The 21497-nt window shown below is 38.2% G+C and overlaps 1 protein-coding gene across 4 annotated transcripts in view; it reads right to left on the bottom strand.

The window, feature by feature from the left end:
- Positions 1–21497, bottom strand: part of ARHGAP15 (Rho GTPase activating protein 15) — a 332925-nt gene that overhangs the window by 161119 nt on the left and 150309 nt on the right. For all 4 annotated transcript variants that reach the window (XM_055719343.1, XM_055719344.1, XM_055719341.1 and 1 more), the window contains 2 exons: positions 3031–3129; positions 1019–1145 (listed from right to left, as the gene is read on the bottom strand). In XM_055719343.1, the coding sequence (XP_055575318.1) occupies positions 1019–1145; positions 3031–3129 (226 nt within the window). The remainder of the gene's footprint in view (positions 1–1018; positions 1146–3030; positions 3130–21497) is intronic.

Genomic DNA, 21497 nt, shown 5'->3' with positions numbered 1-21497 from the left:
AAAAACAACAAATCAAATCTCCTAGATAATAGGAAGAAAACAACAACAACAACAATTTTTGGTCTGCAAAAAGAGACTATTTAATGAATCTCTGTGTGCGTACAAGCACGTGCATGCATGCATATATATTTATGATCGTGTGGATAATTATCATTAGAAATAGCTATGTTGGGTCTTTTTAATGCAACCTTTTTTTTAACATCTCAGGCTTTGATCCTTCACTGAAATGTGTGCAGGCAAATTCCTGCACAGCCCCTCAGTGTCTATAGGTATCTCGTACAGCATACGAGTCTAAAGCTGTCACGGTGCTTATGTTAGAAGCAGTGTGTGAATTTCCCACCAAACAAAAAAGAAAAACAAAAATTCAAGAGAGAGGATGAAATTTAAAAAAAGCTGAGTGTGATTCAGGGTCACCAGCATCTCCTGTCTCTACTGCCCACAATATCATGAGCATCTCGGCAATGGCTGGAAAAGGAAAGTCTCAGTGGAGCAAAGCACGTCCCTGTTAGTTTTAGAACACTTTCTTTTCTAATCACACTGACAAAAATCAACCTCAGTCTCTGGAATTTACCTGTTATAAAATTATAGATACATCACTGATTATTGGCTACAGAGGATATGTCAGGTCTTTCAGCAATTCAGTGTATAAATACACAGCAGACAAAATTACTCTGGCAATTTGAGATATTTTACTAAAATGGAAACAAAGCAACTGCAACAGACCATTAACATAGGACTCATGTTGCTTATTTTTAAAAATAAATGGCTTAAATAAATGTCTTTGCTCCTAAACAAATTTATTTTGCTTAGGAGAGAATGTCACCCTTTAGAAGCGTGGAGCTAGTAACTGTCTTTACTTAAATACAAGTTATGTATATCAACACAGAACACATTCAGCTTTAAAATTCTCAGTGATCTTCCTTACATTCTGTATGTAATAAAAATTATCTTACCCTGTAATGGCATAGTTATTTAAAAAGGAAAGGGAAAAAAAAATCAGAAAAGGAAAAACCCTTACTTAAAGATTTTCTGTGTTCAGGCTTTGGTTCTTTGGATTCAGTGTCTAAGCTATTCAGTAATTCGATGCTGGAGGATCTTCTGAGTTTGAACTCCAAATTTCTCGATGTACAAATCCGTTCTTTTGGCTGGAAAAAGAGCATATATATATATCTACACGTATATGTATGCTTTTAATAAAATTATTATTTGTGAGAATGAAGCAAGAGATTACAGAATGCCAGTACAGAATCAGAAGCTAACAGGCACACACAGAGCAAGTGATGCAGTGAGTATATAATTTAAGGAAAGTGTAATGCAAAATTTGTCATATGGCAGAGCTTTTATGGCCCTGAAAGACTGATCTTAATTTCTGAGATAAATTCCCATTTAAGTGAGGAAAACAAAAGGCCTACTTCTTTAGGCTTTAGAGACCAAAATTATTTCCACGTTGCAGGCTATTTCCAAATGCTTCCAAAGAGGAATGTTGTTTAAATTCCCTTTCTGGTTTAGATAGTTAGAGTAAATATTCTTGCTAACACCGTTGTTTCAAATATCCTTACAAACCTGAGGTTGAATTCTGCTGGTCTCGGCTTAGGAAAAAGGGGCAGATTCTCTCTTGCTCTAATTCACTGGCATAGAAAGTGACAGTTGGGGACCATTAAGGGGGAAAATAAGGAAAAAGAAAAGAAAAAAGGATATATGATTTTGGCTAATCATGTGTCTCTTCCCACGGCGTTTGGTCAGGTGAGGTTTAGCTATCCCAACCGCCTGGAAAGTTGCACGGCCTTACACGCTTGTTCAAAGTTTCAAAACTCAAATAAATGACGTTTATGAAATGGTCACTGATTGCTTCATGGTGGCATCCTGTCCTGCGCACACAGCAAAGGCAAAGCACCACCAGGACCAGACCAGCCCCCCAGCCCCCTAACCATTTACAGGGTCTGCCCCACCAGCCACCGCTGCCGAGCTCAGGGCTGCCCTGATGCCACAATATTACCTTAGTAGCACTACAAAAAATAATCAAGTCTACTAGATGTTTAGCTGAACAGCACCCAAAAAAAAAATAAAATTCCCCCAAACAACAACAAAAAAAGTGTTCTGAGTCTCCACAGAAAACTCCACCCCAAAATCTTCAGTGGGATATCAATATCCTCACACACCCAATGAAATGCACAATATGAAGACATACATCATCAGATCAAACTTTCCTTGGCTGATTATAGCCTCAGGGTAATATGTTTGTAGCTCTTTAAGGAAACAGTAGCTGTGTTCAGATTAACCCTTTCAAAGAGACGGCCTCTGCCTGCTCTGCCAATTCCATTGCAGCAAAACCTCTGAAAAATGCAAGAAATGGGGATATTTTTCTCTCACCAGATTCTACAGTGAACAAGGGAAGTCAGTGCCCTCTAAAAAAAATTTGTTCTTGGATCAGGCAGGGATAGGAGGAAGACATTTGGAATTTGTACTGAGAGTGGCAAAAAAGAAAGAAAAAGCTACAGCTGAATCTGGTTTGGTAATTAAAAACTGTTTTAATAAAACGCAGCCCTGCTTACTTCTAGTAGAAAACCCCCAGCCTTCCTGGGAGAATAACAGCAATCAGTTACAAAGGAATATTATTTGCTAGTGTTATTCTTGTGAATAAGTAATACAAAAATTCATAAAAGGCTCAAACGTATTAATAGTTCTATTGAAGATTATATACTGTAGGCTGCATAAACAGAAAATGCAAAGATTCATTAGTTATTAAGTGCTTGTGTGCTTTTACAACCCTCAGCAAACCAATGTCCTTGTTATTTCAGAGAAATAAATGTAGTGCTCCGTTTCGAGGCAAGAATCAAATGACATTTTTGTTCAACAACCTTGTTTATCTGACATTTTTTAGTAGATTTGCATACATATTTTTATATCCTTCCAAGAGAGGAATGTCTAGCTAGCTGTTGACTGCCTAAAACCTGTAGAGATGCCTAAGCAAATGAAGTTGAAATTGCTACATCTTAATTAATAAAGGTAACAGCCAAAACAAATACATACCAATCTGTCAATTGCATTTTTGATAGCGTGGAACCAATCCAATATGAGAAAGTCGATATCCGACTGGAGGAGGAACTCATTTCCTGACACTGTCGTGATCTGGGAAGGGCATGGGCACACACAGGTAAGTAAAGCACACGCGAGACAGATGATTTTCTTCTATTTTCTCTCCTACCCACTCAAATGCTTTTCCTTTGTACCAAGGATTATCTGCTGGAGTGCTGAGTTACTGAGGAGTTTTGAACCTCTGTCTGAAAACTGTTTTGAATATGTCACAACAAACGAGATATTGTCTCAGCAATGCAACCACTGAACACAAATAGTGCAAAAATAATGGGAATGTGACAAAAGTTAAGAAAAGCCAGGAAACTCAGTGTTACGAGACACAGTTCAAATGTAAATCAAAGCACCCTGAAAAGAAACGAATGCAATATAAGAATTAATTCCTGTTATTTTTCTGCTTCTATCCTTATTTTGGCATTATTATTTTTGTATCTGGTACCTTATTTCTTGAATGTACACATTTATTATATACCTGTGATTCCACAGTCCACTTCCAAGCTTTTTGGTAAAATTAATAATGTCACTCTTTCTCAAATTAAAAAAAAAAAAAAATGCCATCAAAGATGGCTGTAGAGGAGTAATTAGGAGCCCATTTATCATGAAAAAAAATCCCCAGTTTGTCTGAATAGAAGTTGATTTACATTTTTGACCCACTCACTGGGAATATTTATCAAAAGAATATTCAATCCCCTGATAATACTGTTTCACTGCCTAACAATATTTGGTGGAAATATGCATGCATATTCTGTTGGTCTGAACTTCTGTAAAGCACCGTGATAATAATGATACATCACTTTTTTTTTTTTTTTTTTAAAGAGAGATATACATATATCTTTTCACCAGAGCAGATCTCCAGGTATTCTGCACAGCAGGTTCAAACACCCATTTTACAGATGGCAAAACCGAGGCACAGAGCCGTGCAGTGCTTTGCCCCAGGATTATCCGCAGAGCCCTGGTGCACGTGGCCATGGAGCATCATCCACAGCTCAGCAGTTCTGCATTTTTGCAGGCAAGCGAATGGAGGGCTACATCTCCACCACACTTGGCCAGAGGCAGGAGCTCATCCTTCCCATGCTCCAAACCAACTCACTTCCTGCCAGCTCTGAAACCAAAGGGGTTTTTTTCTTCTTATTTTTTGTTGTTAATAGTTGCTTGTGCAACGCCTAGTAGCATCCACATGTAGGAATTGCACACTTTTCGGTGGTTTCGGGGATGAAGGTTTAGTCTGCACATCAGGATGCTCATTGGGACGTGGTACTATTCAGACCAAAACCTTTTTCAGGTGTTTTTCAGGGAATGGCTGAACACAGTGAACAACAGAGATTTCTTGCTGACCAAAGTGTGAGGAAAAGCAGAGCAAAGCCGTTAAGACCTGGCACAGCCTATTTATTAAATCCATCAACCAGAAGCACTACTGTTCCACTGTATCTGCCCCATGTCAAGACTTTTTACTAAAGCATAGAAGAAACAGCAGATCCTCACCAGCCAGCATACTCCCTGCATCTTTCTTAAAAGTGAAATACTACCAGTTAAAAAAAAAAAAAAAAAAAAGACAAAACATATTAATGTTTTATTAATTGTTCTATAACCCTCCCTTTATTGAGGAAATGCCTGTAAGGAAGGTTTCCAAAGTCATCAGCATTAAGGAAAATCCCATCAGCACAGCTCCAGCAGAGACATCCTGTGAGAGTGCTGTGGAGAATGTGGGAATGGTCCCCCGGTGCGGGCTCGGAGGCTGCCTGGCTGCAGATGTTCATCCCGTCCCGTCCGCACCCATCAGGAGCAGACCTCCAGCCACCCCATTGTTCCCCGTGCACACAGGAGAGTTATTTGTCGGGGAAATTTTAATTCCCTTCCTAGTCCTCAGCCATAATGTTAATCACTACTCACACACTCCCTGTTCCCTTTACCAAAAGAAAGAAAGAAAGTCAAAATTCAACTCAAGGTGAGCAGCTGAAAGAGCTGTCCTCCAGATCTGTGCCCAGCTTGCACGGCAAAGTTTGGGTTCAGAATATATTATATTATATTACAATTTATTCATGTATACATGCTGATATGAATTAGACTAAATACAGGCAACAATTCAATCTAATGCCTCTCTCCCAGTATAAACAAGTCATTATTAAAATTATAAAATGGAATAACATTTTCAAAGTAAGAGCAACATATATAATTAGATTTACTATATTTTGAAGGCTTAAAAGGGCCACAACATAGTTCAGTCTTCCCTTCAGTAAATGCAGGCTTTATTAAAATACAAGTACTCAGCACTGCATAAACATTTGCAGTGTATGATATGCAAAGAAGATACTCCATTGCTAACAAGACCAAAGCAAAATACATGTTGAAAGTTTCTTTGTCTGAACGTGTTATTTTGACAATCATATATTATCAGTGTTTTACGAGGAAATGCATAAAAACAGATCATAGAACGGAAATAAGAGAATTCGTTTAAAATATACTTTTTGTAAGATACAGTTCAAGTCCTTTTCTTTCTTTCCTCAGACTAATCTTCAGAGTAACTAGACAGTTTCAAGAAGACTGCTACTGCTCTCTACAGTTTAAATGCATCCACTCCTTAATTACAGTCAGTAATTGACTTTGTTCTGCTCTATTCCAGTCATTCACAGGAAAGCAGTTCCAAAGGCTTTGGCTGGTAAATCCCATTTAATGTGCAGGTTTCCTATCCCACTTTTATATATTACCTCCTTAGGATTTCTGATAAATGGTTCTTGGAAGGGATTGCTAAACCATATTTGCACTTTGAACAATCGAATTTTCAACACCCTTGGGAAAAGACATCAGTAAAAGAATGCTAGCTTTGACTAAACCTTGTGATTGAACAATTTATGATCACAGCTCAAAATGATGTATAACTAACAACAAGCATAAATTTCTCAATATTAAGGCGTGCTAACACACTGTCCTTGGATCAGGCACTACTGAAATAAACAGAGGGACCCGAGAAGCACAGGAAAGACAAATCTGAAAAGTAAAATTAAAGAAAAAAGAAAAAAAGAAAAGAAAAGAAAAAAGAAAATTAAGTGCTCAGGATAGAGCTGCCAGCCTTTATTGTGCCATGTACTTCATTTGTTTAAATATTTCCTGAAATCCCTCTCTCTTTGCCATCATTTTTGCAAAGGCTACAGTCTGGAATTAGCATTACCTTACCAGGCAGAATTATGATGCTGCTGTTGGCAGTGAATACCCACAAGGAATGACAACTGACATTAACCCTCTTATTTGCAAAGGATGTGCCCTTCAGGTTGCTTATAAAAGAACCAGGACGCCTGATTTGTCTCTCTCTTGCTACTGCACCTTGGAAAAATCACTTCAAAAAACGAATCCACTCACATGGTAGTTTTACAATGAACTGCAGGACACTCCTGCTGTTAAGCATTGATCCTCCGAAAATATCAGCTCACCGCAGGTAAATGTGTGTTAAATTCAATACACTGCTGGGCTGCCAGCAAAGTGTGAGAATGGGGGGGCAAGCGTGAAGCACTTTTTATGATCTTCTACTTGTGACTTATTAAGGATTTCTCTTGTCACCTTATAAAGCTGAAAAGGGAGGGGTGAGCTGCTTCTGCGCGTCACCGTAATGATGTACCAAGGTTGTGTTCAAGACGATTTGATGTTATTAAACAAAAAAATATCTATATAGCTCCAGGAAATATGGGACACTGTATTGAATTAATAGCATTACCATTTTATAATACATAAATATACCTTGGCTTCTACCCAGGATCAGCATTTCTTAAAAATCCTACAAATAGTTTATTTTTCTTGTGCTAGGTTGTGCTCCAGGACATGCATGGCTGTCTTCCTCCAGGGCTTCCAAACCTTTAAAGATCACCTGGATCAGCTTTTGGAACATGTCTTGGAGATTTCTCCCTTTCATGGTATACATATGCCAACTGGAAACAGGAGACAGAAGCCAGAAAAGTACCATGGGATAAGCCCAGGATCTTCTGTCCATTGTCTTCCTGCAGACTTTGGACTCAAGACTAGTGCACTGCTGGGAAAAAAGTCTCCTTCATGGTATACTTCCTGTTCTTCACCACTATACATTTCTATAGATACACTAATTTCTTATATTTATTTTAGCTGCAGAACAGAGATGGAGACAATTTTAGCCACCCTACTGATAGGCACTCTGTGGAGATATGGAAAAGGGTGATAAATTCACACAGCAAAACAAAAATACAAAACTGTATTATTGATTCGCTCACTTCAAAGTGTACTTATGCATCTCTGGTGGCTATAACTATTATTTGCAGTGATGAACTATTTTCAGGCAATGCCAAGAACAAACTTTACTGCAGGAAGTGAAGAATCCTATGGGGATGGAGAAACGCAGCAAAAAAAAAAAGCCCTTTGCCGTCTGTACCCCACAGCAAGTGAAAGGGAACGGAGCGAGCAGCTTTGGAAGCGTATGGTTCACTTATAGCTCACGTATGGCCACCAAGAAACCACCACACAGTTCTTATTTCAGCCAAACACTGAAACAAACCATTGTTCAACTCCCTCTGAATGTGGGACATCCAGAAATAATGCTGGACTAGTGGGGTGAAACTTCATACAACCTACCTCAATGGTTCAGCGTCGGATTAGTGGACACTTCTGGAGCACGGAAACCCCACCAGATGCTAATCCTGAGCACAATCCAGTGCAGAAAACCAAAATTTTGATGTCACCTGGGACTCCCACAGCTTGTGGTGAACACTAAGTGATTTAAACTTGGATTGACAGATACCTCTGCGTGCAGAAAGTCAATAAAATGTGTTCCTCCTGTTGCACTGTGCGTTGGGATTGCTGCCCTTGATATGTGTAGGAAAAAAGGAAATGTGAGTCGCTGGAGCATTTCTAACTCTAAAGATAATCCTCTTCTCCCTTCCCACTGCTCTCTCCATCTCACCTTGCTCTCTCACAAGGTGGGTTGCTGTTTGGTTTTTTTTTCTGAGAAGAGAAATCTAGGCTTTCCCCTGTATTTTTCCGAGATATTTTTGCAGACTGGGATCTGGCCACCCAGCCCATGTAACACAGGACATGCAACTCTCCGTCTGCATGGCAGCCACGAGGGCTGGGACAGGAAAGGTCGGAAGAGAGTCAAAAAGAAAGAAAAAGAAAAAAAAAAAAAAAAAAAAAGAAGAAAGACTAGGAATTTTTTCTCTCTTTATAAATATTCTTTAAAAATTTAATATCATTAGAATATAATATAGCTTGAGAATAAACATATAAAACATAGATACTCATGTGTCCCCACCCACAGAAGAAGCAGAATTAATTAAAGTTGGGAGACACTCCTTAGTGGTTTAATTAACTGGATTTGAATTAAACTGGGACAGAGACATGTAAGTTTTTAAAAACATGTCAAAAGTCTAACTGCATGTCTGGAAGTTGATCTTAAATTCTTTCTCACAGATAATCCAGTCTCTTGGCCATGTTTATGCTGAATGAGTGAGCAGCATGAAGGATAAATAAAATATTTCTGTGCTGTACCGTAGTGAGCGGAGTCTAATATTCAAGAAATGCAAGTAAAAGAAAACAAAAGGACCAGTATTGTGCTATATTGTATCCATACTGCATCATATATCCATTATAGGATCCAGCCTATCAAACAGGGGTAGCCATGGTTATGCTGATAGTTAAATTACTTAAAGGGCTTAAGATGTTTATGCCTACCAAAGAAATTTCATTATCAAGCAGATTGTCTGTCTCATATTACAGTCTGGCTTTACCAATCTAGCAGTCCTTTGGATGTCGAGCAAAGTTAACATTGAAGTGATGGGGAAATATCAGCTTGAAAGAAAAGGTCTTCAACCAATCTTTCAAGAAAAAAGATATTTGTTAAAAAATTTTGTGAGAAAGTATCTGCCTTGTGTTCCCAATGTTGCTAGATGTTAAGTAAATATATGCTGATTGCAAAAAAGTTGCTTTGGCAACTCTCTTATTAAAATGCATTTGTAACCCCCATCTGTCATGAAAGTTTTGAAAAGTTTGTTTACTTTGGATAGCCGCCTTATCCAGGGTTACCCCAGCATACAATGATAGCAGTCTTCAGAAGTTGTGTGAGGAACAAGCCACTGGGGATCCATTTTTGTTTTAATTGGCACACACAAACACTTTTCTGGTCTGTCAAAAAGATCAAGCTAATATGCATGGCGGGTGTTATATTCTCAGCTTTTGGGAGTAGTAAAGCTTCCTTTATTTAAGTAATTTAAATGATAGACTGCAAAAACTTTGCAAGTCAGAAAAATGTTTTATACTTTCTTTGGGAATATTTGTTTTAAGCAACAGAAAATGTTCTACATATCTAAAGATGTTGAACCTTATGTTATAATTACCCTGTTTCTTCTGACTCTGTAAAAATTACTGTGAAAACCAAGCTTTGCAAAAAGGCAACAAACAGATCCTGTGTTTTCACAACTTCTGCAATATTAGCAATTGTAAGACCAATTGCTGCCAGATGTTTATAAGATACATCTTCAATTGTGTTGCCTTGTGGTATGACTGATTTGCACATCCATGCTCTGGGAACCTTCACAGGGTCATCGTATCAAAACAGCCTGCTCATATACAGTCAGATGTGTTTTAGTTTGGAAATTAATCTAGTGTTTGGGGTATAGACATCAGTGGCTCTGAAGAGGATTCAACAGTCTGAAGTCTGGGGTTAAACTTCTGAGAAAGAACAAATTTTTAAATGAAACTGTGTCGTAGCAGTGATGAACAAATAATTTTTTTCCTGGTGAATTCCTAAGATAGAGTCCTTTAACATAATTTAGTAATAAAATAATGAACTTTGGGACTGGTAAGAAGAAAATATCTCTGAGCCAAGTGTTTCCCTTTTGCTGTGCAACGAGCATTTCTATTGAATTACATTAATACTAGCAAGGAGAGAATCAGGTCTTCTCTCTGTATTATAAAGCAAACACTTTCCTTTTCTTTCTGGCTGGGAAAAGCCTCGCTTGCAGAAGAACTGATTTATATCACTTGTAAGGAAGCTATTGAACAAATAGAAAGTCACAATAAAAGCTGATTAGGCCCTGAGAGACCAAATGTCCTCCTTGGTTTTGAAGAGGAGCTCATGCTGGAGGTCCGCAGAGCCTCCCTGAGAGGGGAAGGGTCCAGGGGTACGGGGATGCTTTCAGTGATTTCAGTGAACTCGCTCCCTGTCATTCTCCCTTTTGCATCCACCAGTCCAGATCTTATTTCTTGCTGCCCTTGGCGATGTGTGGAAAGCAAGCACATGCTGTCTGAGTGAAGGGGAAAGTAAGGAAGAGCAAATACTTTCTGCTAAACATCCAAGGAATGTACTGGGAGGAAATATTTCCTGCTGATCTGCTATGCTGGTATTACGCCTGGTGCAAGACACAGTTGGACTACTTGGATTGGCCTCTGGAAACAGGGGCTTCCTTCAGAGGGCAAAAAGCAAAAAAGGAAAATGTGGCACAGGCAGCAGATGGCCACCCTGGATGTCAGACACCTGTGTGCAGCCTCCCACGTACCCCCTGCCCCCTACTACCCTCTGCTCCATCCCCATGGATGCACTGCCCTGGCCACAGGAACAGGGTGGATCGACTTCTGCCCACCCTTAAGCCAAAGTCAGGAGAGATGGAAGTCACCGGACTTGGGAAACAAGAAAGAAGCACCTCCAAAACTGGCTCAAAGCAGAGAAGCCAGAGACAATAATTAAGACACAACTCAGTCGTGGCTGTGCATAGCAGGAAGTGGGGGAATAGACAATTGCACATTTTGTCCGCAGACGAAGACTAAAGGCAATGTATGAATACCTACCGCAAGCTACTTTTCTCCTTGGGGTAATATTTTACTGTTATTGCCTTTGCAATCTGAAGCCATATATTACACAGCCACACACAGAGATATTGGCAATGCTTTCTTAGAGAAGTCCTGTCTTTCTTAGTTTTACCAGCTGGACAATACTTAGTGATGAATAGTCCTCCTGTCCAATTTTATATGCATGTTATAACACTTTATGATATATGTGAGTGAGACTCAACATAAGTCCTTGTAACAAACTGAAATATCAAAGGAAGAATGAATGCTCTACTTTCAGTACAAGCAAAGATATATATTCAAAATATATATGTGCTATGTGTAAAGATTTCATTTCGTTGACTCTTATTTTAGCCAGAAATTTATTCATCAGTAGCAGAGCATTTTACAGCTACATTATTTGCAGGCAGAAGCCAGTACTGGCTTTTAGTATTTCATTTACTGACACATGTCTCCTATTAATAAGTGCTGAGATTGCACAATAAGAAAAAAGAGATGCTGCTATAAGTATCTTTATACTTATAGTAACGTATTTTGCCATGATTATAAGTGTTTATAAAACATTCAAGAATCGTTCCTTGTCTACTTACACTAATGAGAACACCTGTTAACTTTAAAGCTGCGCAGACTTATTTGCATTGAATTCAGGTTTTTGCATACTGTACATCACTTTTTGAAACAATTAGATGTTTACAGAGAAATATAGCTAAAAGAAGAACAGCAGCTTGAATGCCCTCCAGCCCAAGTCAATGCTAATCCTGGTTTGCGTGAAAAGCAGAAATCTGCTGAATTATAATACTGACACAAATTCTGTTAGCAGTGAACAAAGGTGTACCTGCAAATCCTCTGATAGCAGATGTTACTTGTGGGGATTGATACCCGCTGTTGAATAAAGCCTCTCTTAGAGATGAAACAGCACTACTGAATGGGATTTTTCATTGTTATATTTACCATTTTCTTTTCATTTGGGTATTTTCTTTTTCTATTTTTTCCTGGTGACTCAGAACCTCTCTGCATACCAAGCATGTAGAACATGTGGTCATTTCCCAAAATAGCTGTTTACATTATTTTATTAACTTGCCAAAAGCCAATACAACACAAGAATCTTGCTACTTACTGCTAGAGATCTGAACCACCATCTCTGCAGCGGAGGGTTTTGTGGCCTGGGGCAAGGAGGCAGGAGGTCCCTTTCTATAAAAACAGGTCTACCGAACGGTAAGTGTAATATCCTGCTGCTACACGACCATGCCAGCTATTGTTTAATAACAATGTAAAACATCAAAGTTGGTCCATGATCTGAATGTGCACTCTGCCAGCTGTGTCAAGTTCCTAAGTGTTGCAGGCAGGAAAATATAATGGCTATTATCTTCCCTTGCATGCAGCGAACAAACGGCAATAACATCTTTGGTTTGCCTCTTCCCGTCTTTTTCTGTACGTAAATATTAGGAAAAGCTAAACAGGACGAAATACATTTTGAATAAGGCTATTACACCCATTTAAGAAAACAAACATTCCCAGCTACAGAAACTGCAAAGATTTCTATTTTTAAAATTACTTACTGCTTTAATAAAAATGATGGTGTTGAGACTGAAGACAAAGATTAATATATTTTGTCACCTACCATAACTCCAATTTCTAAGGAGTCCCAACCTTGTTAGAAAATTTTCAGGGGTGATACCAAAGATACAGTTCTTAAACGAGTACAGAAGAACATGGATATTTCAAATGCAGTTCCTGAGAGGCTAATAGATGATGAACCTTTCTTACACAGTTGTGGGTGTTTTTTTCATTTGGGGATGGAGTTACATTATTTAATAAGTAGCATCACATTATAGACAGTATGGAGACAGTTTCATTCAAAGAATATCTTCTCATTTTTGAAATTCTTGTTTCACCACTGAAAAAACTGGAACTTTGTACGTCTCCAAATTCTCATGATAGTTTCAAACCAGTTGTCAAGTGCTGGGGGATCCTGGGATTTTTCTTCAGACATTCGAGAGCGGCACTGACAGCACAGGAAGCACACTGGCCTTTACATTTATCAGCTAATCTATGGGGCAGTGTAATAATGACAGGTTACTCAACATGTTATTTGAAAATATCACGTAACCAAAATACCAAATTATCTTTTCACAATAGGTGTCTAAGGGGAGCTTTTCTAGGGAAGGAGAATATAGCTCAGAAGTCAGTGAATTTCTTACACTAACTAGTCAGCTAGCAGTAATTGGATGAAAAACTGCTGAAATATTTGACCATGTAGCTCACAAACAAGGCAACGTACTTTGATTGATTCTGTAATGTATTAGTTTTTAAGAAATACAGGGAAATTAGAAGGGAAAGAAAAAAACCCAAACACATGTAACCTCCTCTCTAGATCTTTGATTTTCTGGTATGCACTGGGATATACCAAACACCAAACATTAGAAGCAAATAGTTTTTACAAGTATCTGAATTTTTTTTACAATGTAGGCTTTTCTCATGTACTACAACATGATGTACACTTTGACATCTGTCAGTCAAGCTTCTGGCTATCACACTGGACAATCTGGAGGGATGCGCCACAATGTGATGTGGCATGCAGAAAAATTGAAAACCTCCATTTTTCCAAAATAAAAATCACGTCTTCTAGTTTTAAATAGAGAGAATGATTGCAAAATATTTGGCCATCAAGACTGTAAAGATTGAGGTTGGAAAATCAATAACGTTTGTGGTTGAATTACCCACTGATAACAAGTAATTTCCTGCTATTCGTGAGGGGAATTGGGAAGTGGTTTTTGGGAATTTGGCAGACTCTTTCTCTCTTTTCTAAATATGCTGTGTCTGAAAGCCTGATATTCTTTTTTATTGCAAGCTTTGGGATGATGCAGTATAGGCAAATGCAGGTTTGGGGTGACAGCTCGTTCAGGAACTTAGGGATCTAAATATAAGAGAAGCTAAAAATATGCAGAATTATCAAGCACAGGAACGGCTGGGTATTTGGGTTTCAAGTCCTCCATGCCCTAATCATAAGACCATATTTATCTGGAGGCCTGCAACACCATGATTGTTGCTCCACTTCTTGTGGCTAATATAAATGTGCAGTACACATGACGGGGAAATAAACAGAGTGTTTTAAAACGCATTACGGCCTCCTTGTCCAAAGATGTCATCATTGCATATTAATTCAAGCACTGTGGATGTGCCAGGAGACTCGTGCTTGTGCAGCAACAGAAACTGCAGATACAGAAGGGCTGTTATCGGAGCATCTCCCCACAGCCCCCTGACCCACACGTTCTTTACCCTTGGTACCATGTTGCTAGAGGTGCTGTCACTCTCATTGAACACAATGGCACATGACAACTCCACAGCAACACCCAGTCGGTAAGGTAGGTTTTAAACTGTGAGGCAAAAATGGGAAGTCTTAAGGAAACTGGAATTTCAGGCTTTAGTTTCTGAAAGTGTTAGGTTACCTTTGTTACAATCCCACCCATGACCTAATCTTTGCTCTGTTCTCCTGCCACTACAATAATTAAGAACATTATCAGATTCTTGACTCTGACAAAGGAAACTGAGAAGTTACTTCCCAGTGACTTGAGGCACTAACTCATTAGACAAGAGCTGGCAGAGCTGACACTCTCCCTATTACTCGTGTCTATGAGCAGAGACACGTAAGTGAGTTTGAACTATAAACAGAACCAATTACATTAACATTTCCCAATGCTTTCAAGAATAAGACTAGAAGCTTTTGTTTGTTTTGCAAAACCATGATCTACTATGCTAATAAGTCTAAAATTTGATTAAAAGGAAAACATTCAAGCAGAACCTGGCAGTACAGCTTCTTATGTGCTTTTCTTTCATCTGCTGGAACATGGCAGCCCTGATTCAGCAAGGTACTTCATTAAGCAACATGCAACTTTCAGAATATGAATGCTTGCACTGTTTTCAGTCATAAGAGTGAAATGAGCCAATCAGTCAGAGCGAAAATAGCAGAAAAGTTATATTTATTCACAGAGCGAATATTTCAGGGAACAAAAGCTATGTTAGTGACAGTCAGTAAGAGCTGCATGTAAATTAACAGCAGAACCACAAGCAACAAAATTAGCTATCACTTATAAGCCTAACAGCAAAAGAAAGCTACACCTTCTAGCCCAGCTGAGAGAAGAGAATACCTTATCCAGGAATTAGAGGGGAAAAAGACCAAAACCAACAAAAAAATCCACCACCTATTGGTTCCTTCACTATTAGAAGCAAATCCAAACTAGTAACCTTATCTACATACTTGGAGAACACAGTTATCAGACAAGAATTATGATAATTTTTTAACCATGGGTATACTAGTCAAAACTAGAACAGGCAGATCACCTTGAAAAAATAATAACTATGCAAGAAATTGTACCTAGTTTTCAGCTAAACTCTGGGTCTTCAAATTCCAACAACCCCCCTAACTCACTCCTTTCTCTCTGAGAACAGATGAACTGATTTTCTGCCGCAGCCAAGCTCATAATGTCTAAGATTAACTAAAGTCACTAACTTAGATGACCTTACAAAGTATTAAGCCATAAATTAGATACTGCCAGAACTTGAGAATTAAGAAAAAGAGAGAAAAAAAATGCTGAGAGTTTTTAGGTGTTTAGAAATTCAATTATACCATTTCATCTTTTTATTGAAATGCAAACACACAGGCTGAAAGCACAGAAATACACCATATTTAAACAAACTAATGAGAAATACTGAAATAGGTGACTATCAAAAGTATCACTTAGCAAAGAAAGAGACTGATATCCATATTATTTGAGAAAGCTGCTTTTATCGAAGGAGAGAACAGGATCTCAGTTTCACGCTTAACTCTGATTGATAACTCATTCCCATTTTTCACTGTTTTTGCTCGACGACAGGTCATTCACCTCACTACTGTCATGCGTTACAAAAATTAGCAACCAAGAAAATGAATCTAGATCAGTCCCTATGTTTGAACTTGCTCATTTGCCTATATGCTCTATTTCCTACCAGAAACCCGTTTACTGCATCACAGGACCAACTTCACAGCCGACACGGAGCAAGAGAGACGGAGACCCTTGTGAATTTTCCCAATGTATCAGACTTACAGAAACACCTGTGCTAAATAACTTTGTGCTGAGCTACTGTGAAAAGCTGCAGTGTTAAACAGCAATCACAGTTTCTGATTTTTCACTGAGCTGGTTACTCTTCTGCTAGAGTCCTCCGAGCTGTCATACGGAGCGTGAATGGTACCCATTTTAATCTTATCGCCTTTTTCTCTATTTACATTGTTAGAGTCATGGGTTTCTTTATTTATCTTGAAGCATCATTATATCAATACAATGGGAGTTGAGTAGTGCCTGATAAAGTTGAAAAAAATCAGTTTATAAATGCCTTTCATTTCTGAATTGAAACCATTTGTTCACTGCTATCAGATGATGAGAGGCATTTGATGAGAGAGCATAAGATGTTTCTAAGGCATTTGATTAGATACAGGTTTAAAAGTATTACTTCTCATCTTTCAAAAGACTACAAATACAGTATGTAAGGACAAAAGTACTGTAAAATTAAACTTAGAAAGTTGCTGCCGATCCATGCCTTATTAAGGACTGCAACATTTAGGTGAGAAAAAGCTCTGAATTCCATTTTGCAAGGAAACAGTGCTCTTAAATCTACACTAACACTTAAAAAAGATGCATTTGCATGTATACCGAGCTCATTATAGGCTTTAAGCGTGTTAATGATGTGATGGAAAACTTGTTCAAACAAATTATTGACTCTGCTAGAGAAGATCAGAGAGATGGTAAAGCTACTGCGAGCAGGTAGGGGAGGTTGCAATTCGGTTTATCCCAGGATTATCTCACTTTGCCCTTCCCAGAGTGGGAAACAGCAGCAGCAAACGTCAAATACCTGTACAGACCTTCACCCCTCAGGGGGAGGAGCAGGTAAAGCACATGCTGCCACTCAGGGCAACATCACCACTATCACATCACCTTTTCTATCTTTAACCCCTTCCCACGTGTTTCGTACCTACACAAACCACCCTGCAGTTCTTTAGCAGCGGTGACGCAGGGAAAGTCCAGGCAAGTGGGAACAGACCTGCTGCTAATAACACTTCATCTTCAGTGATGTCTGCATCAGTGTGAGTGGAGACTGGAGATATGTTTAGATGCTGCACTCAAGCTAGAGCAAACCTAAACCAGTATATGCTTAGTCAAACCTCTAGAAACTGGGGTGGGGGTGGGGCAGGGCAAGAAAGTTGTTGAAAATTTATTACTCTCTGTTTCAATCAAAATTTTAAGTAATTCCTGATTTTCCCCAGACTCCAGGCAGGAGAGCACAGCTCATGGTATTTAAATGAAGCTCCCACAACATTTTGTGGCAACACGATATTTTATGGCAGCGAGTGCAAAACACAGCGGCAGCACCACTGTAAACTTTGAAACGTTTCAAAGAACATCAAGCACCAACTGCGCTGCCAATATAGTTTTAAGTACAATGTAGCAAGCTAAAATTATGCAAGCAACCGTTCCTCAAATGACTAGTCCCAATGATTTTCAACAAGGGTGATATCTGTGATGGAGACTTGCGGAAGAGGATGCTCAAAAAGTATATAAAAAAAGTACTTTCCAGTGCAAAGAAGGTAGCAACACCTGGACCCGAGGTTTGTCTGCACTCGTGATTCTCAATTCCTACCGACGTGAACTGTGTTTCAAATCTATAATTCATATAAAGTGAGAATTTCAGTGTTTTTCTTTCACTAAAAAGTCTATTGTGGATGGCCCCAGGACAACTCCCCCACCCAGGTAATTTAAACTGCAGAAAAGATCGGCAGATACATTACTTTCAACAGGGTCCCAAGGTGGCTTTCAATTAAGAAAAACAATTGACTGATGTTTCTCTGTTTCCTGCCAGGAAGCTCTATGTAGTATTTCTAGAGATTTTTCTCCACTCTACCCAACATGTGGGCTCAGTGTCAAGCTGTGAGTTTGTAAATCTTTTTCAGCACTTATCAGAGCTCAACATGAATTATGGTATTGCCAAATCTGCTTTATGCAGCTTGCTTTTTTTTTTTTTTTTTTTTTTTTTTTTTTTTACAGTAGAAGAAAATGTACGATTTTATGGTCAAAAAGAAACATCTACATACTTGCAATGGGAAAATGCAGTCGGTTGTGATTGAACCTCAGGAAAAAAAATTATTCCCACGTAATCCAACTTCTTTACCGTCTTCAGACTTTGGAAACTTCTAAGCTGCCGAGCTTTATGTGGTGGCACATGGTTTCTTTCTGTACCTTTATTAACTGTATTAGCTCAGATTTTATTAACTGGGACTTTATTAACTAAGATTTTATGGACTTAATGCATGTTTGAAAAATCCCTGCTACTTTTGTGGATGATTCACCTTAAAACGTGTGTTAATCTTTAGCAAAATACCTTCTTTTTTGTTGAGGAATAGTTAGCACGGAACATAAACGAGCCCTTTTGTTGAGGGCTAATAAACTTTGTGCGTGCGCATGTGTGTGTGACTTAATACCATTATAATAATATTATATGGCAGGCAAAAATATAATGAAAATGATAATTTGCCAAAAAGATTTAAAAAACACTGAGGTGTTACCTATCAAAAGTTCTCCTTCTGTCTATGATACAGCACAGATTGCAATCGTGACAGTAAATCTGGTGCTATTGTTAATGCCATGGCACTTTGGTTTTTGGCTTGCTTCAGTCCAATCTGTGACATGCTTGTGAATATCTTTCTTCTGTTCTGTCTGTATGGCATATGGATTTCTGGGATACAACGTCAGACCTATCCACATAACAAGTGTTCAGAGCACCTTATCATTTTAAAAAGCCAATTACTCAAAAAGACAAATGTGAAATGTTTCACATTTAATGATGAGCAAATCTGCAAAACAAATGCAATTTTGCTTCATTTGAAAAAGTTTAGTTTAACTGTAAATATTGCAATGGAGTCCTTAGCAATACACACCATGGGTAGGGACAGGCTCATTTTATGCATATTGTACATCATCACTGTCACTTAAATCTGCAAGATTTTCCATGCTAAGTTGTTTTAAATAAATAGAAAGAAATGAGATACAAAAGACTGAAATATATGCTTCTGAATAGACTGTAAAAATGTCACTGCTAACACTGAGCATTGGACACTTAAAAAAAAAATATTTTGAAAGTCTCACCCAAAAAAATGAAAACTGCATATGTCTACAGAGGTAAAGGTCAGTAATGAAACAATTAACAGCAAAAATACCAATCCATTTTTTAGAAATATTTGTCAATATATAAAGAATGTTTTGTACTGCACATAAGTGCTCAATTAATCCTGAATTAGTGGCCGTATGTCATATTCCTAGACTGAAATGATGTCAACTGAAGAACTTAAATGCACACCGGTTCAAAGCAAGATTTTGTAAGGACTTCAGGAACACAGAAATTGCTGCTTTCTGGTGAAATACTAATAGAGCTCATGATTCCATGAGATTCTTAAAGAAGATGCATAATATAGATGCTCTACTACTGAGGTCAAAATATAGTGCAGTAGAATTATTTTTTTTTTAAGATAGGCTATAGGTATATACTGATGCCTACATGTCTGCAAAATATATAGGCACATGTATACCAGCCACTGCTACAGACAATTTAATGATTGACAGTTATCTAAATTGTGGTGCTGAGTACCAGAGAAGACATTAAAATGGTTATTGTTAATAACCATTTGTTAATATATGTTAATAAGGAGCATATCGGACTAAAAGGCTAGGAGAACAGTGATAGTGGGTGTACTTGTCTGAGCAAGGCAAATGGATTTATTTAGAATATCTAAAATGTATGGGAAACATACAAACAGATTCTAATATTGAAGATTTTTGTGAATAATTTGATTTTTAAAACCCTTTCACTAAACTGAGAACATTGGTAAGAAAATACTATAGAACATGGGAAACTGAATGCAGCTGGCACTGGTAATTTTAGAAGAAACTAATCTAGATATTTATAACATCATGTAGCAAGCGGAACAGTTTTACCAGCCTGGGAATGTTGAAATACAAAAAAAAGTTCACCTTTCAGCTATTGTGCTTTAGCTCTACTGCACTAGGAAAAAAAAACAACCCAGAAATCAGCTGTTGCAAGGCAAATATTAAGAAAGTTTGTTGTGATATATAGCCACTGAGGTACGTTTTTTAAGCTGCCTGTACATGTATTGTATTTTATATTAAATTCTTGTAATCCATCTCAGGGGCTTAATATATACAGCCGAAAAATCAGTTCATAAATTATATTTAGAAAGAGAGAAAATATGCTGAGCTATAACATTAGATAAGAACCTTGCCTTAAATACATTCCTTTTATTATTTTTTTTTTAATTTCCAAGCACTTTCAATTTAGGGTTTGAGGTTTTTACCTGTAGAATGCCAGTTATAAGGACCTAATGACTGATGCCTAAAAAAGAGGGCATTTTACCCTTAATCCTGGAAACAGCTGTAATAATAATTCCCCAAATAGTTTTTGCTATTGCTCCACAATAATAAGCAGAAGTGTACATATAAACCTGTAAGAGAATGCAATTTAGCTCACAATTTCATTATGGTTTTTAATTTCTACAATTTTTGGATTGTAAGGGTAAAATAACATTCATAAAACATAATGGACCAAATCATCTCATAAATTAAGTCCTATAATGTATTTAACTCCAAGTGATTTACATCAGAGGTTAATTTTTACCAGTATCTTTAATGTGCAGGGGTACTGAAGAGAGAGGAATGTACTATTTAAAAATGTAGAACTTTAATATATGTGGAGATTTGCATTCACAGGGTACTGTGCAAACATTTCGGCTGTCTTTATAGTACGTGGTTTTGTTTTTTTGCTTCTCCCTTGCACACCCACTCACCAACTTCAGCGCCGCGCTGCAGATTTGAATGAAGTGAAAAGCTCAATGGGTAATTGTCAAAATACTTTCACTTCTCCCACTTTCACACAAGAACCAAATAAAGCCAGGAGAGTCTCCCGCTTTTCACAAACACCCAGAAACCGGCAGCATCCACCTGGAGCTATCGAAGAGCACAGCTGAATCTCCCAGATCACATGCCCTTTTTTTTTTCAATCCCAGAAATACACCTTGGAAGCAAGCACGTTCCTCTCAAGTTTCGGGATCTGATGTCAAAATTGCCCACCACCTAGCTCAGGCAAATATCTGTTTACGCATGTTCTCTCTCTCTCTCCCCCCGAGTATTACAAAAAAGAAATGTCAGTAATAATCAAGTGAGGGTGCTGAATTAAAATCTGAAATCGCTAACAAACCGATCTGTACAAAAGTGTCAGTGTTAAGATTTCCAGACTGGGGGTTGCGCGACAGAACGAGGAGCTCAGACAGAAGAAAACAGCTCTCCACTCCAGTACTTTCACCCCGTTAATCTCACATGTGCTTTGCCACGGATTTTATTTTTAACCTCTGCTACCTTTTGGGAAGCAGGCTATTCCGAGGGTGCTCGCAAGCAAAGCTCTGATTTTACAGATGGATGCAAAGCACTGTTAAATGAGAGCTTTAAGAAGGACTTTTTCAATTTGCTTTGAGCTTTATCTGAAGTGGTTTAATCACAGCTTGTACACAT

The sequence above is a fragment of the Falco cherrug genome, chromosome 8 (genome assembly GCF_023634085.1).
Source record: "Falco cherrug isolate bFalChe1 chromosome 8, bFalChe1.pri, whole genome shotgun sequence".
Classification (NCBI taxonomy): domain Eukaryota; kingdom Metazoa; phylum Chordata; class Aves; order Falconiformes; family Falconidae; genus Falco; species Falco cherrug.
The sequence above is the reverse complement of the archived record's forward strand: the minus strand, read 5'-3'. Positions and strand labels throughout refer to the sequence as shown.